Consider the following 20,992-nt stretch of genomic DNA (forward strand, 5'->3'; position numbering starts at 1 on the left):
TCTATAGGTATGGCTGTGGGAGGTGGTGGGTGTGGGGGAGCGGCAGCGGGGGATCATTTGTTATTGTATCTGAAATCTAAATATAAACTCAAATAAAACTTACAGTTTAAAAAAAATTGCAACTAGCAAAATTAATAAACATAAACTCACCAATATCTGTCTCCACCACCACATATAGCTCAGGAACTCCAGCAAGCCCATTGGCTAATGCAAACAATATAGGCTCCAGTAAAATAATCTGCTTTATTTAAAATCCATTAAATTATCAATATGGCAGGACAATAAAATGAAATGTTGACACTTTTCGACCCTGCGTTCTTAATCATAATATATACAACATATTCCATTAGATCATTTATAAAATCATCATCTATGACTTAATAAATTACGAACATATGTGAAACAAAAGATTTAGAACACATTCAAAATACATACAGTCATAATTCTTTTCAATAAATATACATTTAATTGTTACGATAGTTCAATCCCTGTGGCGATCTCATATTAAGTTTCATATTCCACGATGCTTTGTCTCTAAGTAAAACTTTTCCAGTCTCTTCCCAATTTAGGTTTGTTAACCCTAACAAAGCCAAAATAGGTAAATAAATTCAAACTACCTGCATGTTTTTTCTGAAAAATGTTTTTCAGTACCAGAAGTATTTATAAATTATTTATTTATATTGGCAATATGCGTCTAATTCTATTTCTCAGTTTTCTAGTAGTACAGCCAATGTACATCAAACCGCACTGTGTGCATACCATTGCATATACAATATGTGAGGTATCACAACTAGTAAATGAATTAATCTGAAATACTTTGGAATCCCTGCTTTTTATTGTATTAGTTTTAACAGTATATCTGAACACAGTGCATTTACAGTAGTTCCTCCAAATTTGAAAAATCTCATTTGGGATAACCATGTTTTTCTATGATGGTAATAATTTTCATGTAGGATAGGTGATTAAATATCCCTCAGAGATCTCCCCTTGTTGGCAACAAATCCAATCCTGTTTAAAGGGGTTGTCCGATCAAACTCTGTGTGACTGTAGACTTATGAATCCCCATAGCGCATGCACTGTGCTTCGGGGATTCACAGGTTTCAGACCTGGGAATGGAGGGTATGAGCTATACGTACCCCAGGGCAGTGGGTGCAGCCTCGCTTCATACACTTCTATGAAGCCGAGGCCACTCCCCGACCAGTGACACGGATGGCCAGTGGGGGTGTCTGACTAGAGTAGAGAGCGCAGCCTTTCTTCATACAAGTGTATGAAACTAGCAAATCCCTGCAGCGCACAGTGCGTGCACCGGGGGGATTTATAAGTCTGCAGTCACACAGAGTGACTGCAGACTTATCGGTTTTGACCGGACAACCCCTTTAAGGATTTTTTCCAAAATGTCATCTTGATTCAAAATGAGTAAATATTTTACAATTATGTGCCTAGTAGAATTGAATTGTTCCCTGTAAGACGTGGTAAAAGTCAAACAATTGGGGACACAATTTCTACTTCTAGTTGGATGATAGCTTAAATAAAAAATCTCTCTCTTTAAAGCAGGGCTGTGGAGTCGGTAAGGCAAACCTGCGACTCCGACTCCTCAATTTCCCTTACACAGACTCCGACTCCATGACTCTGACTCCGACTCCCACATGTATTGCTTATATTTAAGTGAAAAATTTATTGTAGTACAATGTGAACATCAGACATTTAATCATTTTTATGATACAATAATCAAGATATTTAGATAGAATATAATGATGGATAGCTGGAGGGATAGATGAATGGATAGATAGATAGATAGATAGAGGGATGGATAGATAGAGGGATGGATAGATAGAGGGATGGATAGAGGGATGGATGGAGGGATGGATGAAGGGATAGATGGAGGGATAGATGGAGGGATAGAGTGTGATAGACAGATGACAGCTACAGACAGCAAATAGTACATTGCACATATCGCATATATAGTTCACACACATTGTACAGAGAGCACATAATAATCATCTACAATATTAGCATTAGTTACCTTCCTGTGACAGAGATGAGCAGTAGTACTTTCATTTTCTCCAGCTCGGGGCCCAGGAATCGGATCCTGTGCGCGGTAGGCACCCCTCCCCCTCCTCTCTCTGGTGAAGACCGCAGAAGACAGGACAGAGGAGGGGAGATTGCCCCCTGCAGTCTGGAGCCAGTGCAGGACGGGAGCACTGCAGCATACAAGTGAGTTTTGATAGGTGCGTGCCCCTGCTTCTAGGGGGGGGGCAGCTGCCACCCCCGCCCCTCGCTGGCTACAGCCATTATTCACACACAGCGTTTTTGCGGATCCGTTTTTTGCAGTAAAATGCAGTGTCTCTGGGCATCCCAGCAAAGTCAATGGCTTTCAAAATATGACATTCAGACACATTGTTTTGTGAGGATCCGTTTTTGGGCTCAAAAACGGATCCTCACAAAGAATGAGCATGTCAGTTTGTTCAGCGTTTTTCTAATCTGCTTTTGCTATTGAAAACATTATCTATGAGCTCAAAAACCTTTCAGGTGATGCGTTTTTTTAAAAAGCTGATCTGCTTTTGCAGCTGAAAAACGTATCCTCAAAAAACGCAGCAAAAACGCTGTGTGTGAATGTAGCCTTAAATCAGGAATAGAACAGCCATTTATAGGACATTTCATAACTTTCCCAAATTCCTATGAAAAAATATTCCCCACAAACTGCATTGATCTACTGCACCCAATTTATTACATATTTTAGGAGTCGGAGTCGGTCCATTTTATACACCAAAATGAGCACCAACTCCGACTTCACGACTTCGACTCCACAGCCCTGCTTTAAAGTTCGGGTCCGCTCATCCCTACTGATTACCATTTATGTATCAATAAAAATTGTTGAGTTTCTGGTGTATAACCTATATGTCGCAAGATAATGGGTAATGGCTGTAAGTGCCATATGGTGAGGAATAGTTGCCTATATATTAACCAAATCATATGTAAAAAATTATATATTATCTGACCATACGAAACTATCAACATTTCTCACTACTTCAGAACCATCCTTTAAATAACTTGGAATGATAATGACCAATGGATGTAAATAAACATCAACCAAGGCACTGAATCTCTCATTGAGCCTGAGATGATGGGTCTCATTGGAGATGGAAACACATCCTTATGGATCTTAGGTAGGCCATGAAAAATGGCCATTATAGAGTGCTCCACAAATAGATATAAACACCACAGTCACAACCATATGTCAAAAGTTTAATGTTACCCTAATGGATGACATCAGATCCTGTGTTAACTTGTGATATGTAAGAATATCATCCGATATGCACAAAACCTGTTTGTTATAGAGGTCTGCATTAAGCACCACTGCAGAACCAGCTAACCAATAGCCAAGTTTTAATTTTTTCATTTCTTTGATCTCATAAGATTCTTTGTTACGTAAATAATTACCACAGTGTAACTCTTTCAGCTCTTTTTCATTTTGCATCTGGAAGTGATTACAAGTAAGATTTAGTTTGAATAGGATAATATGTTGGATTAGGAGTTTTGAAACTAAGCTGTTTAAAGGGAACCTGTCACATGCCATAGCCATAGATAAACTGTTGCTTTCTCCTACGTCTTCCACAACACAGTCTTTATGTTACTATACTACTTGCTATGTCTTACCTGTATTATATTTCTCTTTTTTTTCTTTGTTTAAAAAAACAAAGTAAAATAAAGTGAAGGAATAGTGTTTGGGCTCAAAGATTGCTAAATGGGATGCAAAAATACACATAGAAAAGCTATGGGTATTTACAGTATGCCAATTTTTAAAATATATTTTGAATAAATATTATATTCTATGGATGGACTAGTTACTCCACGCTTTCTTCTGTATGAAAGGGTATTTACAGTAAGTTCATCTTTAGTGTATCTCACTTCATATCGGTGAGTACAATGTTCATCCTTGAAGAGTCTTTGTTGTTACAATTTCTGTAATGTTCCAGTGAGGTAAGCAGTCACATCGTCACCAATTCCACACTATTGCATTCAGTTTACATTGGTCCTGAGTGGTTGTGAAAGTCCCTGTTACCTCATTGTGTTCTGTATTGGTAAGAGACTTTGCAGTCTTCAGTATCATCATATTTCTGTGGGGTAAGAAGGATAGAAACAGATAATGTACATTTGTGTATACATATACAATATATATTATATATCATACTAAGTTCACTACAGATATAAACATAAGGAAAAATGTAGCTAAAGAGATCTTGGATCAGTGGGAAACCTCTGCTAATATACATAATAAAGCTGGAATACCAGGCACTGACACTTGTACAGCCAAGGTAATGTGCCTATGTAAATAATGAAGGTGAAGCATTGCTGTCAGGAGTGTCCGTTCATTGTGCTGATTGTCTCAAATCCCGGGTATAAGGACCTCACTGATCAATATTAATAATTAGGTCACAGAAAATCACTTTTATACAAATCACTACAAGTTATTTATGGGTCACTTTTATTGTTTGTTCGGCAAAACAAATAATCTCAAACAATAAATCACTCACAGGTAATAATCATCATCAAATGTCTGCTCTCAGCTCTACTGATAAAAGTTTTAGTCCAGAGCTTTTTTAACCATTGGCGATTATAAACTTAGCAGCTATAACTAGAATATTGCTCAATTTATCTTTTATTTGTCTCTACAAATTACAAAATAAGTCAATTATGTTGTTAAACAAGATCTGTAACCAGATTTCACAATATACACTGTGTAGGATATGAAATGGATCTCAGACCTGAGGAGGATAGTTTTCTTACTTTGGAAATCCATGGCTGCATAATCCTTAACATTTTATGGGTCCAGAGAGAGAAAGAACTCATAAATCCAAATGTGCTCAATTTCTGCCCACTCAGCCTGATTGACAGCTGTATGTTGTGCTGGGGAGTGTGGGATTTCAGCAGTTGGAGGGACATTGAGGAGTTGTCAATTAGGATAGGTGGATGGAGATTTTACTTACCTATCCAGGCTCCAGCACCAGGCTTTGTGTGCTTCCCCTATGGCTGATCCCCTCTCTAGTAGCCTGCGAGTATCTTTGATGTCATCATCCAAGGCATTTTAAGGCTTGCTTGCTAAGGTGGCTGTGCACTGCCTGAACATTGAAGTAGTATTGCACTCTGCAACCATGTGTTTTCCTTAGTTAGGCCACACTTCCCACTTAGTTCTGTTCCACCTAGGTGTATGATTATCTTTTCTGCTGCTCCAGACTGCTATACGTCAACAAGCTACTACTACAAGCTCAAATCATGGTATTCTGGTGCCATCTGCATCTTCAACTCAGCTATCAATGAACTTGCAAATAAAGTAATCTCTGCTATTTCTGGTGTTGTTCACATCTTCAACTTTGTTGTGTCAAGTAACCTGACAACCATCTCCTCTCACTATTCCTGGTTCTCACCGCTGACCACATCTTCCTCTTTGCTGTTACTGTCTTCTTCTGAATGCACATGGGTACACAATTCATCAAGATTCGCTGCTGGCAGCTCCCACTGCAATTGTTGACCAATGATGTCCTACACATGCTCAATGGTAGACAAGTCTGTAGATGCTGCAGTTCATGGTAGCATGTTTAAGCCGCACAAAATGATAACAGTAGTATTAACATCATCTGGCCTAGCATTATAGTATTGAAAAACTGCTCCTGCATCACTTTTGCAATCCCTTGTTATGGTGTCTTCTTGGAGTTGCCCATGTGGTCTCCAGCTCAATCTCCAGCTGTTGTTGTGTTCAAGACAAAAGGGAGCCTCAACACTGAAGAGGCTAGACCTCCATTAAAGCCTCCATTGCCATCTTGCTCTGAACCATGATACTCTTTGAGAACTGTGGTGTGAAATCAATAGAACACCTGTATCCTGTTGTCGGCTATGAGCCAAATACGTTCAAATAGTTTGTGTAGACATTGTTAGACACTGTTTGACATCTTAGGCCTGGTATGAGACAACCAATCTCACTTGCGGTACAGAATGGATTAGACTCCATTCTTCAAATCTGACAAGGTTTTGTGGACAATGCCATATATAGGCCTTCTCGAGGGAATCTCACATCAGTACTACTCCCAGGAGTATGGTGTGGTGTGCCATAATGTAAATTAGCTGAACCCATCTAATCATCATTCGAGATATACTAACAGTTCAGTACTACATTGTTTTCATCCTGAAACCAGTGGTATGGCCACTTCTACAAAATGTTCCAGGAGTCTTTGTTCCACACAACAATGCCAGGCCTCAAGTACCGTATTTTTCGGACCATAAGACACACTTTATATCCCCCAAATTTGGGAGGAAAATGCGGGGTGCGTCTTATGGTCCGAACGCAACTTACCGGTGGTGGTGGAGCGGGATTTCAGGGCTGCGGCGGAAGAAGAGGTGAGGCGGGCCGGTATCTGGCTGGGGGCCGTGCCTGGCCGGGTACAGGAGCCGGTGTCTGGCTGTGAGGAAGAGCAGAGTGAGCGGCTTTCCGGTGGCCGCGGCCATGTGCCTGAAGCTGTGATCTACAGGAAAATGGCCGTCGGAGCCGGCACATGCGCTCTGCCGCCCCGGTGGCCATTTTCCTGTAGAACACAGCTTCAGAAAGATGGCTGCGGCGACCAGAAGCTGCTCACTCTGCTCTGCCACTCCGCTCACAGCAAGACACCAGCACCAGGTCACCAGCACCCCAGGCCACCAGCACCAGGGCACCAGGCCACGAGCACCAGGTCACCAGACCATTAACACTCCAGGTACTAGGCCACCGGGAAGGGGTTAAAATGTGTATTTGTTAGTCTTTGCACTATTGCTGTATATGGTAAAAATGACAGTCTCCTTGATGGCCAGCTACAGAAGAGATGACATGAGAGGTATGTGGGCATTCTGCCAGCCCCCGGCTGTCATAATTGATCATCAGCTCCCCTCAATTGTATCGCAGGAAAGGGGGGGACAATCGGCGCCTGAACTAATGTTTAGGTTGGATTATGGCTCTTCAATGCAATGTCGATGATTGACAGTGGCATTAAAGAAGTTAACAGCAACGATCGGCAAGCGTGCTGGTCACTGCTGTTAGTTGCAGGTGGCAGTTATTTAATATAGCCGTCTATGGAGCAGACTCTGCTTTTGAGCCTGCTTCAAAGTCCCTTCAAGGAGCATGAAGGGGTTAACAGTTGATCAGTGGTGGTTTCGAGTGTCAGATCCCCATATGTCTGATATTATTAGGATAGGTCATCAATATTATATGCCCTGAGAACCACTTTAATTATGAATCAGCTTAAATTAGATTCCCTCCTACATTATCTGCCATAAAAATTTAAGAAACATCTCACCTCTTCCTGCTGATTTTGCAGATACTGTGAATGCTTCAGTTCTTTTATTTTTTTCATTTCCACTAGTTGGCTGGATTCTTGCATATGTGATGTCTTAAAAGGAAGTTTCAAAATTGTCTTAGTAAATGTGGTAGAAAAACCTACATGTACAACCATTATAGGCCAGCTTCACACCATGTTTTGGCTATGCGTCAGTCGGGGCTTCCGTCTGCATCCCTGAAAAACAGTATATGGGTGGAAGCCCAGACGATGCCATTAACTATAATGAGACAGATGGAATCACTTTGTGCAAGAGTGTATCTAATGGGGTGAGTGGGGCATTTGCCCTAGGCACAGACGGCAGGGGGGTGCTGTCGGGACACCTGATGTATTTTGCGGCCCCCGGAGTGGGAGTTAGCCACTCTCTGTACCGGCTGTCAAGCTGACAGCCGACTCAAGAGAACCAATCAATTGTACTCGTGTCTCTCACATGAACACCAGCACTTCCGGGTCAGGGCAACGTCAGCAGAGTGACCAGGTCATCTGATCACTCTGCTGACATCCCTCTCCAGCGCCGCAGAGGCGCAGTGAACATTGGTCTGGTAAGTGCTCCCCTGTAGATGAAGAGATTTATTGTAATTGGGGAGGGGGAGGAATTTAAGCAGACATGCCGAGCAAGACACACACAGTATTGGTGCGGACACAGTATATAGAGTGGGGATTGGTGCGGATGAAGTATGAGGAGTTATGGGAGGATTTCTGTGGGCACACTATAAGGAGCGGGGTGTGGATTGATGTGAACACACTGAGGGAGGGGGTCAGGGGATTGGTGTGGACACAGTATGTGGAGGAGGTGGGGGACACAGTATGAGGAGTAAGAAGGTTTTATGAATGAGGGGTGAATGTGTGAGTAGACAGTTAAGAGGAATAGTGTGAGGGGACAGTATGGGGGGAAAAAGTGTGAGGGGGCACATAATAGAGACTGGGTAGTGTGGGAGAGCAATATAAAGAGGGAGGAGCATTAGGGGGAGTGTCTGAGGGCACAGCAAGGAGGGGACAGTATACAGAGGAGCACCAATTGACTTTTGGAGTGCAAAATTGACTGGAATCGATTGCATTTGCAGAGCCCCTGTTGTGCCTAAACTGTGGAAACCCCCCACACGTGCCCCCATTTTGGAAACTACACTCCTCAAGGACCTTATCTAGAGATGTGGTGAGCACCTTAAGCCCACAGGGGCTTCACTGAATTTGATAACGTTGAGCCGTGAAAATGAAAAAATACATTTTTCCCACAAAAATGTTGCTTCAGCCCCAAATTTTTCATTTTTACAAGGGTAACAGAAGAAAATGGAAAATGCAATTTGTTATGAAATTTCTCCTGAGTACACCGATGCCCCATACAGTAGTGTTCAAAATAATAGCAGTGTGTTCAAAAATATGAGTTAAGCACAAAATCTTTACACCAGTTTTTATTTCCATGCATTGGGAACATTGCACACTGTTTTTTAAGGCTGAGTGCACACGATGCGGTTTTAATGCGTTTCCGTGGCAGTTATTCCGCCGCGGAAACGCATTGGAATCGCTTGGTAAGAGGTCTGCCATGTATACCAATGATAATCCGCATGTGCTGTGCACATGATGCGGAAATTTCCGCTGCGGATTATCACTGCAGCACAAACCGCAGCACAACCAATTCAGGCACGATTTCACGGCAAAATCACGCCCATTGACTTGCATTGAATCGCAGCAAACCCACATGTATAATATCTATACATGCAGATTTGCTGTGTTTCAATGTAAATCAATAGGTGCAAAATCACGCCGGAATCGCGCCGCGGCTGGTACCCGGGTCGGGAGAGGAGGCTTCTACTTCTCTCATCCGACGGCTGGCTGATAACAGCGAGATCAACGTGGATGGGAGAAGCAGCAGCCTGCTCCTCCCACCCCGCGTGCCAGCGGCAGTTAAAAAAGAATAGAAAAGTGAAAGTTAAAAAAAACCTTCATACTCACCTATCCGGCGGCCCCCGGTGTTGACCTCTGCAATATCGTCTCTTCGGCGGCTCGCGGTACACTGCTTGCGCCCCGCCATGTACTTCCAGGACCTGTGGTGACGTCACTGATCACCTGATGGTCACACGACCATCAGCAGATCAGTGACGTCAGCGATCACCTGATGGTGGCGTGACCATCAGCTCATTGCTGAAGATGGTAATCAGCTGATCGGCATCATGACCGATCAGCTGATGCTTACCGTGGAAACCTTCACAAGAAGGTGCCCACGGTCTCTAGCTCACCGGGGCTCATCAGCTGATCTTCAGCTGATGAACCCCAGTGACCCCCTGCATCACTGTATACTAAGAGGGGTGATTCTACACCCCTGTCAGTATACAGTACTGTATTCTACAGCTGTGACATCAGTGATGGCTGATGTCACAGCTGTAGAAATGATCCGGATCATCATGGGACAGTCGTGATCGTGGACTGCGTCGTTGATGGCGGACAGGTGAGGGATATTGTTGTTTGTTTTTCTATGTTTTTTTCAGGAGATCGAGGGCTTCGCGGAGGCTTGTAATAAAAAAATTGTAGAACCGTGTGTTTTATTTCATTAAAATATTTTATTCTGGCCGTGTATTTTATTGAAGAAGCGGCGACCATTTTACCACGCGGTTAGTAATGGGGGCGTCTTACGGACGCCCTCCATTACTAACCTGGGCTTCACGTCAGCCGCCAATACAAGGCTGACGTGAACCCCAAACCCATTACCCCCTGCCACCGCTGCAGGGCAGTATGGAAGAGCGAGGCTAAGCGCCAGATTTGGCGCATCTTATGGATGCGCCATTTCTACGACTGCTGAGGGGTGATATTGATAGCCGAGGAGGGGGTTAGTATTCATGGCCACTTCCATGGCTATTAATATCAGCCCGCAGCTGTCTAGTTTAGCCTTTGCTGGCAATATTTTATAGGGGGAACCCACGTAAATTTTTTTCTGGGGTCCCCCTGTAATCTATCCAGTAAAGGCTAAACAAACAGCTGTGGGCTGATATTAATAGCCATGGAACATTGTTGGCTAATGGCCCCTTCTGCGGCAACTAATATCCCCCAGCGGTCGGCTTTCCCTCTGCTTGTTCTAAAAATGACACGGGAGCCCATGCCAATTTTTTTTTTAATTTTAGGCTTTGTGCCCACAATTCAGGTGTAGCACCGCTTTGGACGCTAATTTTTGCTGCATCCAAAATGTTGCATTCTATTGAATGCAGGTAAATTCACATGTGTTCGCTGAACCATGCGGATTTACCGCATTCTATACATTCTAGTGGTCAAATTTCTGTTGTGGAGACTAGCGACTCCACAAGAGTCGCTAGTCTCCACAACAGAAATTTGACATGCTGTGGTCCTGAAATATGCACCGCATGTCAGTGTCCGCGGGTGATTCGCAGCCTCAGATGCACGCATAGCAGACATGGGATTTCTAGAGATCCCACCCACTATGCTGTAACATCTGGACGCTGAGGGTTTGACGCTGTATAAACACGCAGCGTCAAAACTGCAGCGGCTCCTGACCGTGACCACGTACCCAAACTCACCCGCAGCATGTCAACTTCTGTAGCGGACACACTAGTCTCCGCTGCAGATTTTGACCGATTGCAGTGTAATTATATGTGGTGGATTCACATGTACCGACAACAAAAGTGCGGTATTAGAGCATCACGTTTTGGACGCAACAATATACGTTTTATCCAAAGTGCTGCTGAGTGCTGATTGGGAGATGTAGTGGCTAATGAACCATCTGTGAGATGTTATTTAATGGCCAGGGAAATGTTTGCCTAGGTGCACCTTCCCAGGCTAAAAAAAACAGCTCACAGCAGCCGCATAAATTACATGAATAGAAATGCTAATGAAGAATGGGGGAATGGGACTAGCTGACACCAAGCTCTTTTGTTTGATGATGTCAAGGTGTCAATCAGACCTTTTCATGACCAAACAAAGTAAAGAAACACACAGGCACAGTGTAAATACTTAATTTGAAATGCAACAGACCCATTCTTTAATCATTTAAATGAACCAATATACTCACCCCAGTTCTTATGGTAATCCAAGGGCTTAAGCAATGTTCCACCAACTTTATTATTAGCTCCAAAAATCATTCATTGATGCTCAAAAAAACTTAAAAAAACGCTTAAAAAATGCATGTAAAAAAGCATCAAAAACACATGTAAAAACTGCATGTGTTTTTTTCTGGCAAGGAGAGACAAAAACGCTCAGGAAATTTCTGCTTCAAATCTGCCTATAGGCACATACCCTAATTCAAAACATGAAGAGAAATGTATATAATTTTTAACTACTTTTACAGAAAATAACAAAAAATGAACATTGGGCTGTTCTAAAAAATAGCACAGGATTTAGGATTCCTGTGAATCACTAACCCAATATTTAGTTGTATACCCACAGTTTTTTAGAACTGCTTCACATCTATGTTGCATAGAGTCAACCAACTTCTGGCACCTGTAAACTGTTATTCCAGCCCAAGATGCTTTGACTGCATCGCACAATTTTTTGGCATTTGTTGGCTTTGCCTCAGAAACGGCATTTTTGATGTCACCTCACAAGTGTTCTATCGGATTAAGGTCTTGGGATTCGGCTGACCACTCCATAACCTCAATTTTGTTGGACTGGAACCAAGATTTTGCTTGTTTATTGGTGTGTTTAGGGTCGTTGTCTTGTTGAGACACCCATTTCAAGGACATATTCTCTTCAGCATAAGGCAACATGACCTCTTCAAGTATGTTAATGTATGCAAACTGGTCCATGATCTCTGGTATGCAATAAATAGGTCCGGCACCATAGTAAGAGAAACATGCCCATATCATGATGCTTGCACCACCATGCTTCACTGTCTTCAGAGTGTACAGTGGCTTGAATGCAGAGTTTGGGGGTTGTCTGAGGAACTTTTAGCGGCCCTTGTACCCAAAAAGAACAATTTTACTTTCATCAGTCCACAAAATGTTTCTCCATTTCTTTTTAAGCCAGTTGGTGTACTAAGAGGATACCACTTGCCAAAGAACACATGTCTTTTTTTTATCAGTGGGACTTTGCGGGTACTTCTTGCTAAGAGATTAGCTTCACACAGGCATCTTCTAACTCTCACAGTACTCACAGGTAACTTGAGACTGGACAGTTATCCTGGAGCTGATCATTAGCTGAGCTTTTGCCATTCTGGCTATTCTTCGATCCATTCGAATGGTAGTCTTCCGTTTTTCTCCACGTCTCTCTGGTTTTGCTTTCCATTTTAAAGCATTGGAGATCATTTTAGCTGAACAGCTTATCATTGTCTGCACTTCTTTATAAGTTTTACCCTCTCCAATCAATTTTTTAATCAAAGTACGCTGTTCTTCTGAACAATGTCTCGAATGACACATATTTCTCAGGCTTTCAAGGAGAAATGCACGTACAAAATGTGCTGGCTTCACCTTTAAATAAGGGCGACCTGATTCACACCTGTTTCTTCACAGAATGATTGACCTCACTAATTGAACTCCACACTGCTATTATTTTGAACACACCCCCTTTCAATTAATTATTCAAATACACAGACTCAAAAACATGCAGATAATGAATGCTGAGTCTGTTGGTTTTCTTAGAATCTACTGCACCAACTCGTAAATTGTTTGACATGTGGTAATATAATTTATATCAAAAACAGTGATTAATCTGGTTAGTCATACTGGACTGCTATTATTTTGAACACTACTGAAAGAGGCATAAAACTACAGTTTGGGCACACATCAGGGCTTGGAAGGGAAGGAGCGCCAATTAAATTCTGGAGCGCAATTTTGGCTGGAATACATTGTGGATGCCATGTCACATTTGAAGAGTCCCTAACATGCCAAAACAGCAGCACAAAATGGTACAATTTGTTACACAATTTCTCCTGAGTACGCCAAAGCCCCATATGTGGTCAAAAGCTATGTCATATTTTAAATTTTTTTTTTAACTTTTTTACTTAGTCCCTCATGAGACTAACTTTTATCAATCTGATCGTTGGTATAATGCATTGCAATGCACCAGAATTGCAATGCTTTTTACCTGTCAGTGTTACATTGACAGATGCCTCTTAGACCATGCTCCTGTCATGGTCTAAGCAGGCTACAATCGCTGGCAGACCCGGAGTTCGTTATGATGATCTCTTGTTGTCATGACAATGACTGGGTCTCAAGATGACGTCGCCAGGGCCCCGATCGGATGGGAGAGGGAGTCCCCTCCCTCCCCTATCCTCCTAAATGTCGCGATTGATATAGAAAACGGCATTTAGTGGGTTAAACAGCCGGGCACTGCTACTGGCTGTGAGAGCCGGGGCTCGATTACCACGTAAGCCAAGCTTCCAAAACATGCAATATTCATACTTTCAATCACTTGACAACTAGCTTCTCTTCCTGCTTCTCTCAGTGAAGCAGGGGCGTGACTCTACCTATCTCATTAAAGTGAATGGCCTCGTTGGGGTTTCAGAAGGAGCCACTAACTTGTGGCCCAAAGACATTGTGAACTCGGCCTTATAGAGCTGCAAAATGACACACTTTAGTTGTTTTCTTCAGAAGCAAAGGCAATAATAAAGTCATTTATAGAACTGCAAAGAACCAGGGACGTAACTACAATAGGTGCAAGGGTTGCAATCGCACCCAGGCCCTGGAGCCTAGGGGGCTCACATTTATTCTTATTGCTTTTTATAATTATACTTTTTGTATGATAACTAATTATATAGATTTAAAAGTTGAATGAAAAGTTTCCTGTATTCATAAACACAAATGTTACGTCGGCTTACCATATCCAATACACTATGGTTACTGCAGCTCTTTTTCTGCTTCTGTATATGCAAAACAGCATCATGGGTAGTCAGGAAACAAACGTCAGTCTTGATTGCGTCATTAAAGAAACAGCATCTTTCCAATTGTCTTAATACATTATCTGTTATAGAGTGAAAATCAATTGTTATAGATCACTTGTAACTTTAAAGCAGATACAAGAAGATACGCAGAGGGCACCACCAAATATATATGAGCGATCAGCCTAAAGCATGCCAGACAAAGTCAATGCAAATAGAGAAAAGAAATCCATAGCTGCAAACCTAAAAACCAATGATGAACATGGAGAAGCAAAAGGATAATTTGGGGTCATCTAGGTAAAGATAGATAAATAGAGGAGGGAAAAAAAAAACTAAGCGTATCGCCACTGGCGTTGTGGCTTCCTCAGGGGTAAATAAGGAAGCCACAATGCCAGTGGTGATACCCGTGTTTTTTTTTTTCCTTCCTCTATTTTCCTCTCCCACATTATGCTTGTACAACCCCTGGCAAAAATTATGGAATCACCGGACACGGAGGATGTTCATTCAGTTGTTTAATGTTGTTGAAAAAAAGCATATCACAGACATGGCACAAAACTAAAGTCATTTCAAATGGCAACTTTAGGGCTTTAAGAAACACTAAAAGAAATCAAGAAAAAAAATGTGGTACTCAGTAAGGGTAATTTTTTTCAGACCAAGCAGAGGAAAAAAATTATAGAATCACTCAATTCTGAGGAAAAAATTATGAAATCATGAAAAACAAACACACAAAAGAACACTCCAATACATCACTAGTATTTTGTTGCACCACCTCTGGCTTTAATAATTTTTTGCAGTCTCTGAGGCATTAACTTGATGAGTGACAAACAGTACTCTTCATCAATCTGGCTCCAACTTTCTCTGATTGCTGTTGCCAGATCAGCTTTGCAGGTTGGAGCCTTGTCGTGGACCATATTCTTCAACTTCCACCAAAGATTCTCAATTGGATTGAGATCCGGACTATTTGCAGGCCATGACATTGACCTTATGTGTCTTCTTTCAAGGAATGTTTTCACAGTTTTTGCTCTATGGCAGGATGCATTATCATCTTGAGAAATGATGTCATCATCCCCAAACATCCTTTCAATTGATGGGATAAGTAAACTGTCCAAAATAGCAATGTAAACTTGGGCATTTAGTGAAGATGTAATGACAGCCATCTCCCCAGTGCCTTTACCTGACATGCAGCCCCATATCATCAATGACTGTTGAAATTTGCATGTTCTCTTCATGCAGTCATCTTTATAAATCTCATTGGAACGGCACCAAACAAAAGTTCCAGCATCATCACCTTGCCCAATGCAGATTCGCGATTCATCACTGAATATGACTTTCATTCAGTCATCCACAGTCCACAATTGCTTTTCCTTAGCCCATTGTAACCTTGTTTTTTTCTGTTTAGGTGTTAATGATGGCTTTTGTTTAACTTTTCTGTATGTAAATCCCATTTCCTTTAGGCGGTTTCTTACAGTTCAGTCACAGACATTCACTCCTGTTTCCTCCTATTCGTTCCTCATTTGTTTTGTTGTGCATTTCCTGTTTTGGAGACATAATGCTTTAAGTTTCCGGTCTTGACGCTTTGATGACTTCCTTGGTCTACCAGTATGTTTGCCTTTGACAACCTTCCCATGTTGTTTGTATTTGGTTCAGATTTTAGACACAGCTGACTGTGAACAACCAACATCTTTTGCAACATTGCGTGATGATTTACCTTCTTTTAAGAGTTTGATAATCCTCTCCTTTGTTTCAATTGACATCTCTCCTGTTGGAGCCATGATTCACGTCAGTCCACTTGGTGCAACAGCTCTCCAAGGTGTGATCACTCCTTTTTAGATGCAGACTAACGAGCAGATCTAATTTGATGCAGGTGTTAGTTTTGGAAATGAAAATTTACAGGGTGATTCCATAATTTTTTCCTCAGAATTGAGTGATTCCATATTTTTTTTCCTCTGCTTGGTCTGAAAAAAATTACCCTTACTGAGTACCACATTTTTTTTCTTGATTTTTTTTAGTGTTTCTTAAAGCCCTAAAGTTGCCATTTGAAATGACTTTAGTTTTGTGCCATGTCTGTGATCTGCTTTTTTTCAACAACATTAAACAACTGAATGAACATCCTCCGAGCCCGGTGATTCCATAATTTTTGCCAGGGGTTGTAGTATATCTTCATTGTAGTTAAGATTCTCTGCAATTGTCTTTTCAAATATGACAACATACAGGAGGTTCTTCATGCTGCGATTCTCCAATGTGCATATACTATATATGCTGATTCTGTTGTGTGTTTCCATGCCAATAACAATGTATGTACCTCATTTTGGGTCTAATGTAATTGGTAATATTGTTCTTTATCATCGTATGTTTTGAGATACTGCATTAGGTACGGCAGCTGAGTTATAGCATACTTTGGTTGTCTATTTATTGGAAATGTACTCATATTAGGGGTCTTAAATGGCATTAGACTTTAGACATTAGCTCCGTTATGAGAATGAGATTGTGTTTCTATACCCTTTTGGGTTTTTTAATCGTTTTTATATTCATGAGATGTCTGTCTTTTCTTATAAAAAATGTTTTGATATTTCATATAAACAATATTTGTCATTTTGAAGGTGATCCCTTTTTTGGTATGGTTCTTTCTTTCTCTATTAGCATTGTAAAGCAGATACAATAGCACTTTTTTCTATAACCACTTGTGCCGAGCTGGGAAAGGAGTCAATCAGCAGCACAGTGGCTCAGTGGTTAGCACTGTTGCTTTGCAGCGCTGGGGTCCTGGGCTCAAGGCCCACCATGGACAACATCTGCAAGGAATTTGCTATTTACCTTCAGTTATAGGGTTAATCTGCAAGTAAATAGCATTAAAGGGACTCAAAGTGCTGGGGTGTGATTACAGCCACACTCTCTGTAATCACACCATAATGATTATTACTGTATATTCTAAAACACATAATAAGGCTCATTATAAAACTACTGGCCTATGCAATTATTTTTATGGTATACAATATCATTTATTCTGATGTGGACACACTGACCAAAATTGAATTTAGCAGCAGAGATAACTTACCATCATACTCTGCTATATATACATCTACATCAATCCTCTGAAATTCTTTAAATATCTGAAAAATACATAGAATTACTCCTTATAAATACACTTCAAAATCAAGTTTCCAATAGATTATTTAGACTAGGACAAAACAATTTCATAACAAGAATTTTTATATTTATATTTTACATTTTTTACGGATATCAGGGAAAAAAATTAAAAACGTGTCTGTTTTTTTTTTTTTTAAAGACCACAAAGCGCAACAATAATATAATTTAAATTGTGTTTTCCTTTCCATTACAAGTGTTTTTATATTATCAGATATATGTTGTTGTTTTTTTTAGGCGGCGGAGGGACTTGGCTAGTAATAAATCAGCGTCTGCCTGCTTAAATGAACTTCCATATTGTTTTTATCTCATCCACGTGTCTTCAGAGCAAAGCTTGGGATATATGACGGCTTTGGCTATTGTCACTATGACAATTCTGCATCACAACCTTATCATGATGACTGTGAATCTACATAGTCTTGTTGTGATCTACAAGTAACCAGGACTGACAAACTCAAGTCGCAAGTGATCCAAATTCTCTGGAATTCTTATGACTTGCATGTCACGCCAAGTTGTGGGTTGTATACAATCACATTTACTTTCATTATGGTTCTATGTAGCATTGCTATAGTGCAGCCTTTGGCTGCTTGACATGTGTTGGGGTCAATATTGCCAGCTAATCCTAACCTCATAAGAAGAAGAAGAATATGCATTACTTAGTGGTAATTAAGGGAACACATAATATATTACATTGACACAAACCTGTAAGTGCCCACGATGCAGAAATGCTGCAGATTTTTTCTGCATCTCCCTGGCAGGAAAAACGCATGCGGATTTTACATGGATTTTTCCTGCCAGGTAGAAGCGTTCTTCACATGCATTTCAGCATGCGGGTTATCAAGCGCTTTTCCAAGCGATTTTAGCATCACTTGGAAAGTGCTTGAAAACTTGGTCACATTATATAAATCCATGCAACCAGCATGAATTTATATAGTGTGACCAAGTTAATAGTTAAAAAAAGAATAAAAATGGTAAAAAATAAAAAAACAACAACATTATACTCACCTTCTGATGGCCACAGTCTTCTCTCCGGTGCGTCAGGTCTCTTGTACGGCTCCCGGTGGTGTAAAAGGACCTTCCATGATGTCATTTAGTCATGTGACAGGTCACGCGACCGCCGAAGTCAGCAGTCGCGTGACCTGTCATATGACTAAATGACATCAAGGAAGGTCCTTTTACACCATCGCAAGCCACAGGGGAGCCAGGACACACCATAGAGGAGAGTGGGGAAGATCGGAAGGTGAGTATAATGTATATTTTTTATTTTAAATTCTTTTTTTTAACAGGTACTATGGTACCCAGCTCAGGAGGAGAATCCGCACATTGAATCGCTTAATATCCACAAGTGCACACGTAATCATGCGGATATTAAGCAATTCAATGCAAGTCAATGGCGTCAATTACGCTGCGTGTCCACAAAATTAATGGACAAGCTGTGGATTTTTCCACAATGATAATCCGCAGCGGAGATTCCCGCAGCATGTGCACAGCACATGCGAATTATCATTGGGGACCATGGGACATGTATTACCAAGCGTTTTTTAAGCGTTTTCACTGCTGAAATTCTGCGGCAAAAACACTTGAAAAACGCATAGTGGGCACGCAGCCTAACTTGGCTTGATTGCATTTTCGCAGTTCTTTGAAACCTACTTTCTATTTTTTACATTAAAATAACGACTGCACAACCTACCCCATTATAGTTAATAGGCGGCGCTGCTTGTGTCTCTCATTAAACGGATCTGTTTCTTGAACCCTTACTTTTGTGACATCTGTTATTTGCACCTTCTACCCCTCCCTTCCACACATAAGCAGGAAATCAAACTTTTCATCTTCCAGCCTGACTTTAAACAAGTGCTGAACTCTGAATACATATATACTTCTCTCAGATAACTTTTGTTGGAGGAGGAATTAATTTTACTTACTCCTTTCAGACAATCCACAGCGACCACATCAAGGAAGCACACTCGTCCAAAATCAAAAATTATACTGTGAATGGTAACCACTGGGATAGACACACCGTCAGGGAATTCTGTATCCCAGTCTACTTGCATATTTAAGTCATGTGCTTTGATCTCTCTGCCATTATAAGTATCCATGTCATCGTCTGATTCTGCATCTTCATTAGTGGTGGAGTTTCCTTTGTTCCCATTCTGAAACAATATATAAAATCTACTATAAGAATCTGTTAGTGCTTGAGTATAAATCAAAGGTCTAGCTTATGTTCACTTTATATGAGCCCTTCTAAACAGGCCGGAAATCACCTGACCAACGAGCAAAACAATTGTTCACTTAGTGCGATGATTTTTATGCTGGTATAAAAATTGTAGTCAGCAGCACATCTTGTGTAAATGAGTGATGTGCTGCCGATAACATGATCTTGTATGCTCATAGAATATTCATGTTAAAGGGGTTGTCCAGTCTAAAATGATAAGTGTGCAGTCACTCTAGTGGGCGTGGCCTTTCTCAATATAAGGCTATGTGCCCATGATGCAGAAATGCTGCATATTTTTTCCGCTTCTCCCTGGCAAGAAAAACGCATGCGGATTTTACATGCGTTTTTCCTGCCAGGTAGAAGCGTTTGTCAAGCGTTTTTGCATACTGGTTATCAAGCGCTTTTCCAAGTGATTTTAGCATCACTTGGAAAAGTGCTTGACAATTTGGTCACACTATATAAATCCATGCAACCGGCATGGATTTTTAAATAGTGTGACCAAGTGATAGTTAAGAAAAAGAATAAAAATGGTAAAAAATAAATATAAACATTATACTTACCTTCCGATGGCCCCCGGTGTTTTCTCCGATGCGTCCTGTCTCTTGTACGGCTCGCAGTGGTCTAAAAGGACCACCGGCGGTCGCGTGACCTGTCACACAACTAAATGACGTCAACGCAGGTCCTTTTAGATCACCGCGAGCCGTACAAGAGAAAGGACGCACTGGAGAAAACACCGGGGTCCATCGGAAGGTAAGTATATGTTTATTTTTTATTTTAAATTATTTTTTTTAACAGGTACTATGGTACCCGGCTCTGGAGGAGAGTCTCCTCTTCTCCAGACCCGGGTACCATCCGCACATTGAATCACTTAATATCCACAAGTGCACATGTAGTCATGCAGATATTAAGCGATTCAATGCAAGTCAATGGCGGCAATTACGCTGCGTGTCAGCAAAATTAATGGGCATGCTGCATATTTTCCGCAATGATAATCCGCAGTGGAAATTTCTGCAGCATGTGCACAGCACATGCGGATTATCATTGCGGCCACGTATTAGCAAGCGGTTTTTAAGCGTTTTCGCTGTGGAAATTCCGCGGCAAAAACGCTTGAAAAACGCATAGTGGGCACGCAGCCTAAGTGTATGGAGCAGATGTTTAACAGCATGAACCGGCTCCTCTAAATGGGCCATTAGTTTTAGTGATCGTAAATGCATTTAGATTTATTCTATAAACTTTGTCACTAGGTCATGCCTTACCTCATTTGCCAGTGACTGCTTTTTTTTGAGAAGTTTATTTAGTTTTCGTTGTGCCTTTGTTCTTTTGTTGAAAACTTCAACAGCATCAAACCCAACCTGTGTAAAATGATTATTAAAATTTTCTAAATTGCTGTCACAATGTAATAGCAAAAAAAGACAAAAATCTGTAAAATCCACATGGAGCAAAATATGCAATTACTAATAT

General features: G+C 41.1%; 1 protein-coding gene across 11 annotated transcripts in view; it reads right to left on the bottom strand.

The window, feature by feature from the left end:
• Nucleotides 1-229: 229 nt before the first annotated feature.
• The window catches only part of LOC141166004 (pendrin-like), a 254,407-nt gene continuing 233,644 nt past the window's right edge, over nt 230-20,992 (bottom strand). For 10 of the 11 annotated variants that reach the window (XM_073652189.1, XM_073652192.1, XM_073652196.1 and 7 more), the window contains 6 exons: nt 20,788-20,883; nt 19,242-19,469; nt 17,231-17,285; nt 14,119-14,261; nt 7,323-7,415; nt 230-4,118 (listed from right to left, as the gene is read on the bottom strand). In XM_073652189.1, the coding sequence (XP_073508290.1) occupies nt 4,065-4,118; nt 7,323-7,415; nt 14,119-14,261; nt 17,231-17,285; nt 19,242-19,469; nt 20,788-20,883 (669 nt within the window). In that variant the 3' untranslated portion in view covers nt 230-4,064. The remainder of the gene's footprint in view (nt 4,119-7,322; nt 7,416-14,118; nt 14,262-17,230; nt 17,286-19,241; nt 19,470-20,787; nt 20,884-20,992) is intronic. The other variant, XM_073652200.1, reaches the window with a different exon arrangement.

This window comes from Phyllobates terribilis, unplaced genomic scaffold (genome assembly GCF_046119375.1).
Source record: "Phyllobates terribilis strain yellow unplaced genomic scaffold, ASM4611937v1 Scaffold_11__3_contigs__length_659146591, whole genome shotgun sequence".
Lineage (NCBI taxonomy): Eukaryota > Metazoa > Chordata > Amphibia > Anura > Dendrobatidae > Phyllobates > Phyllobates terribilis.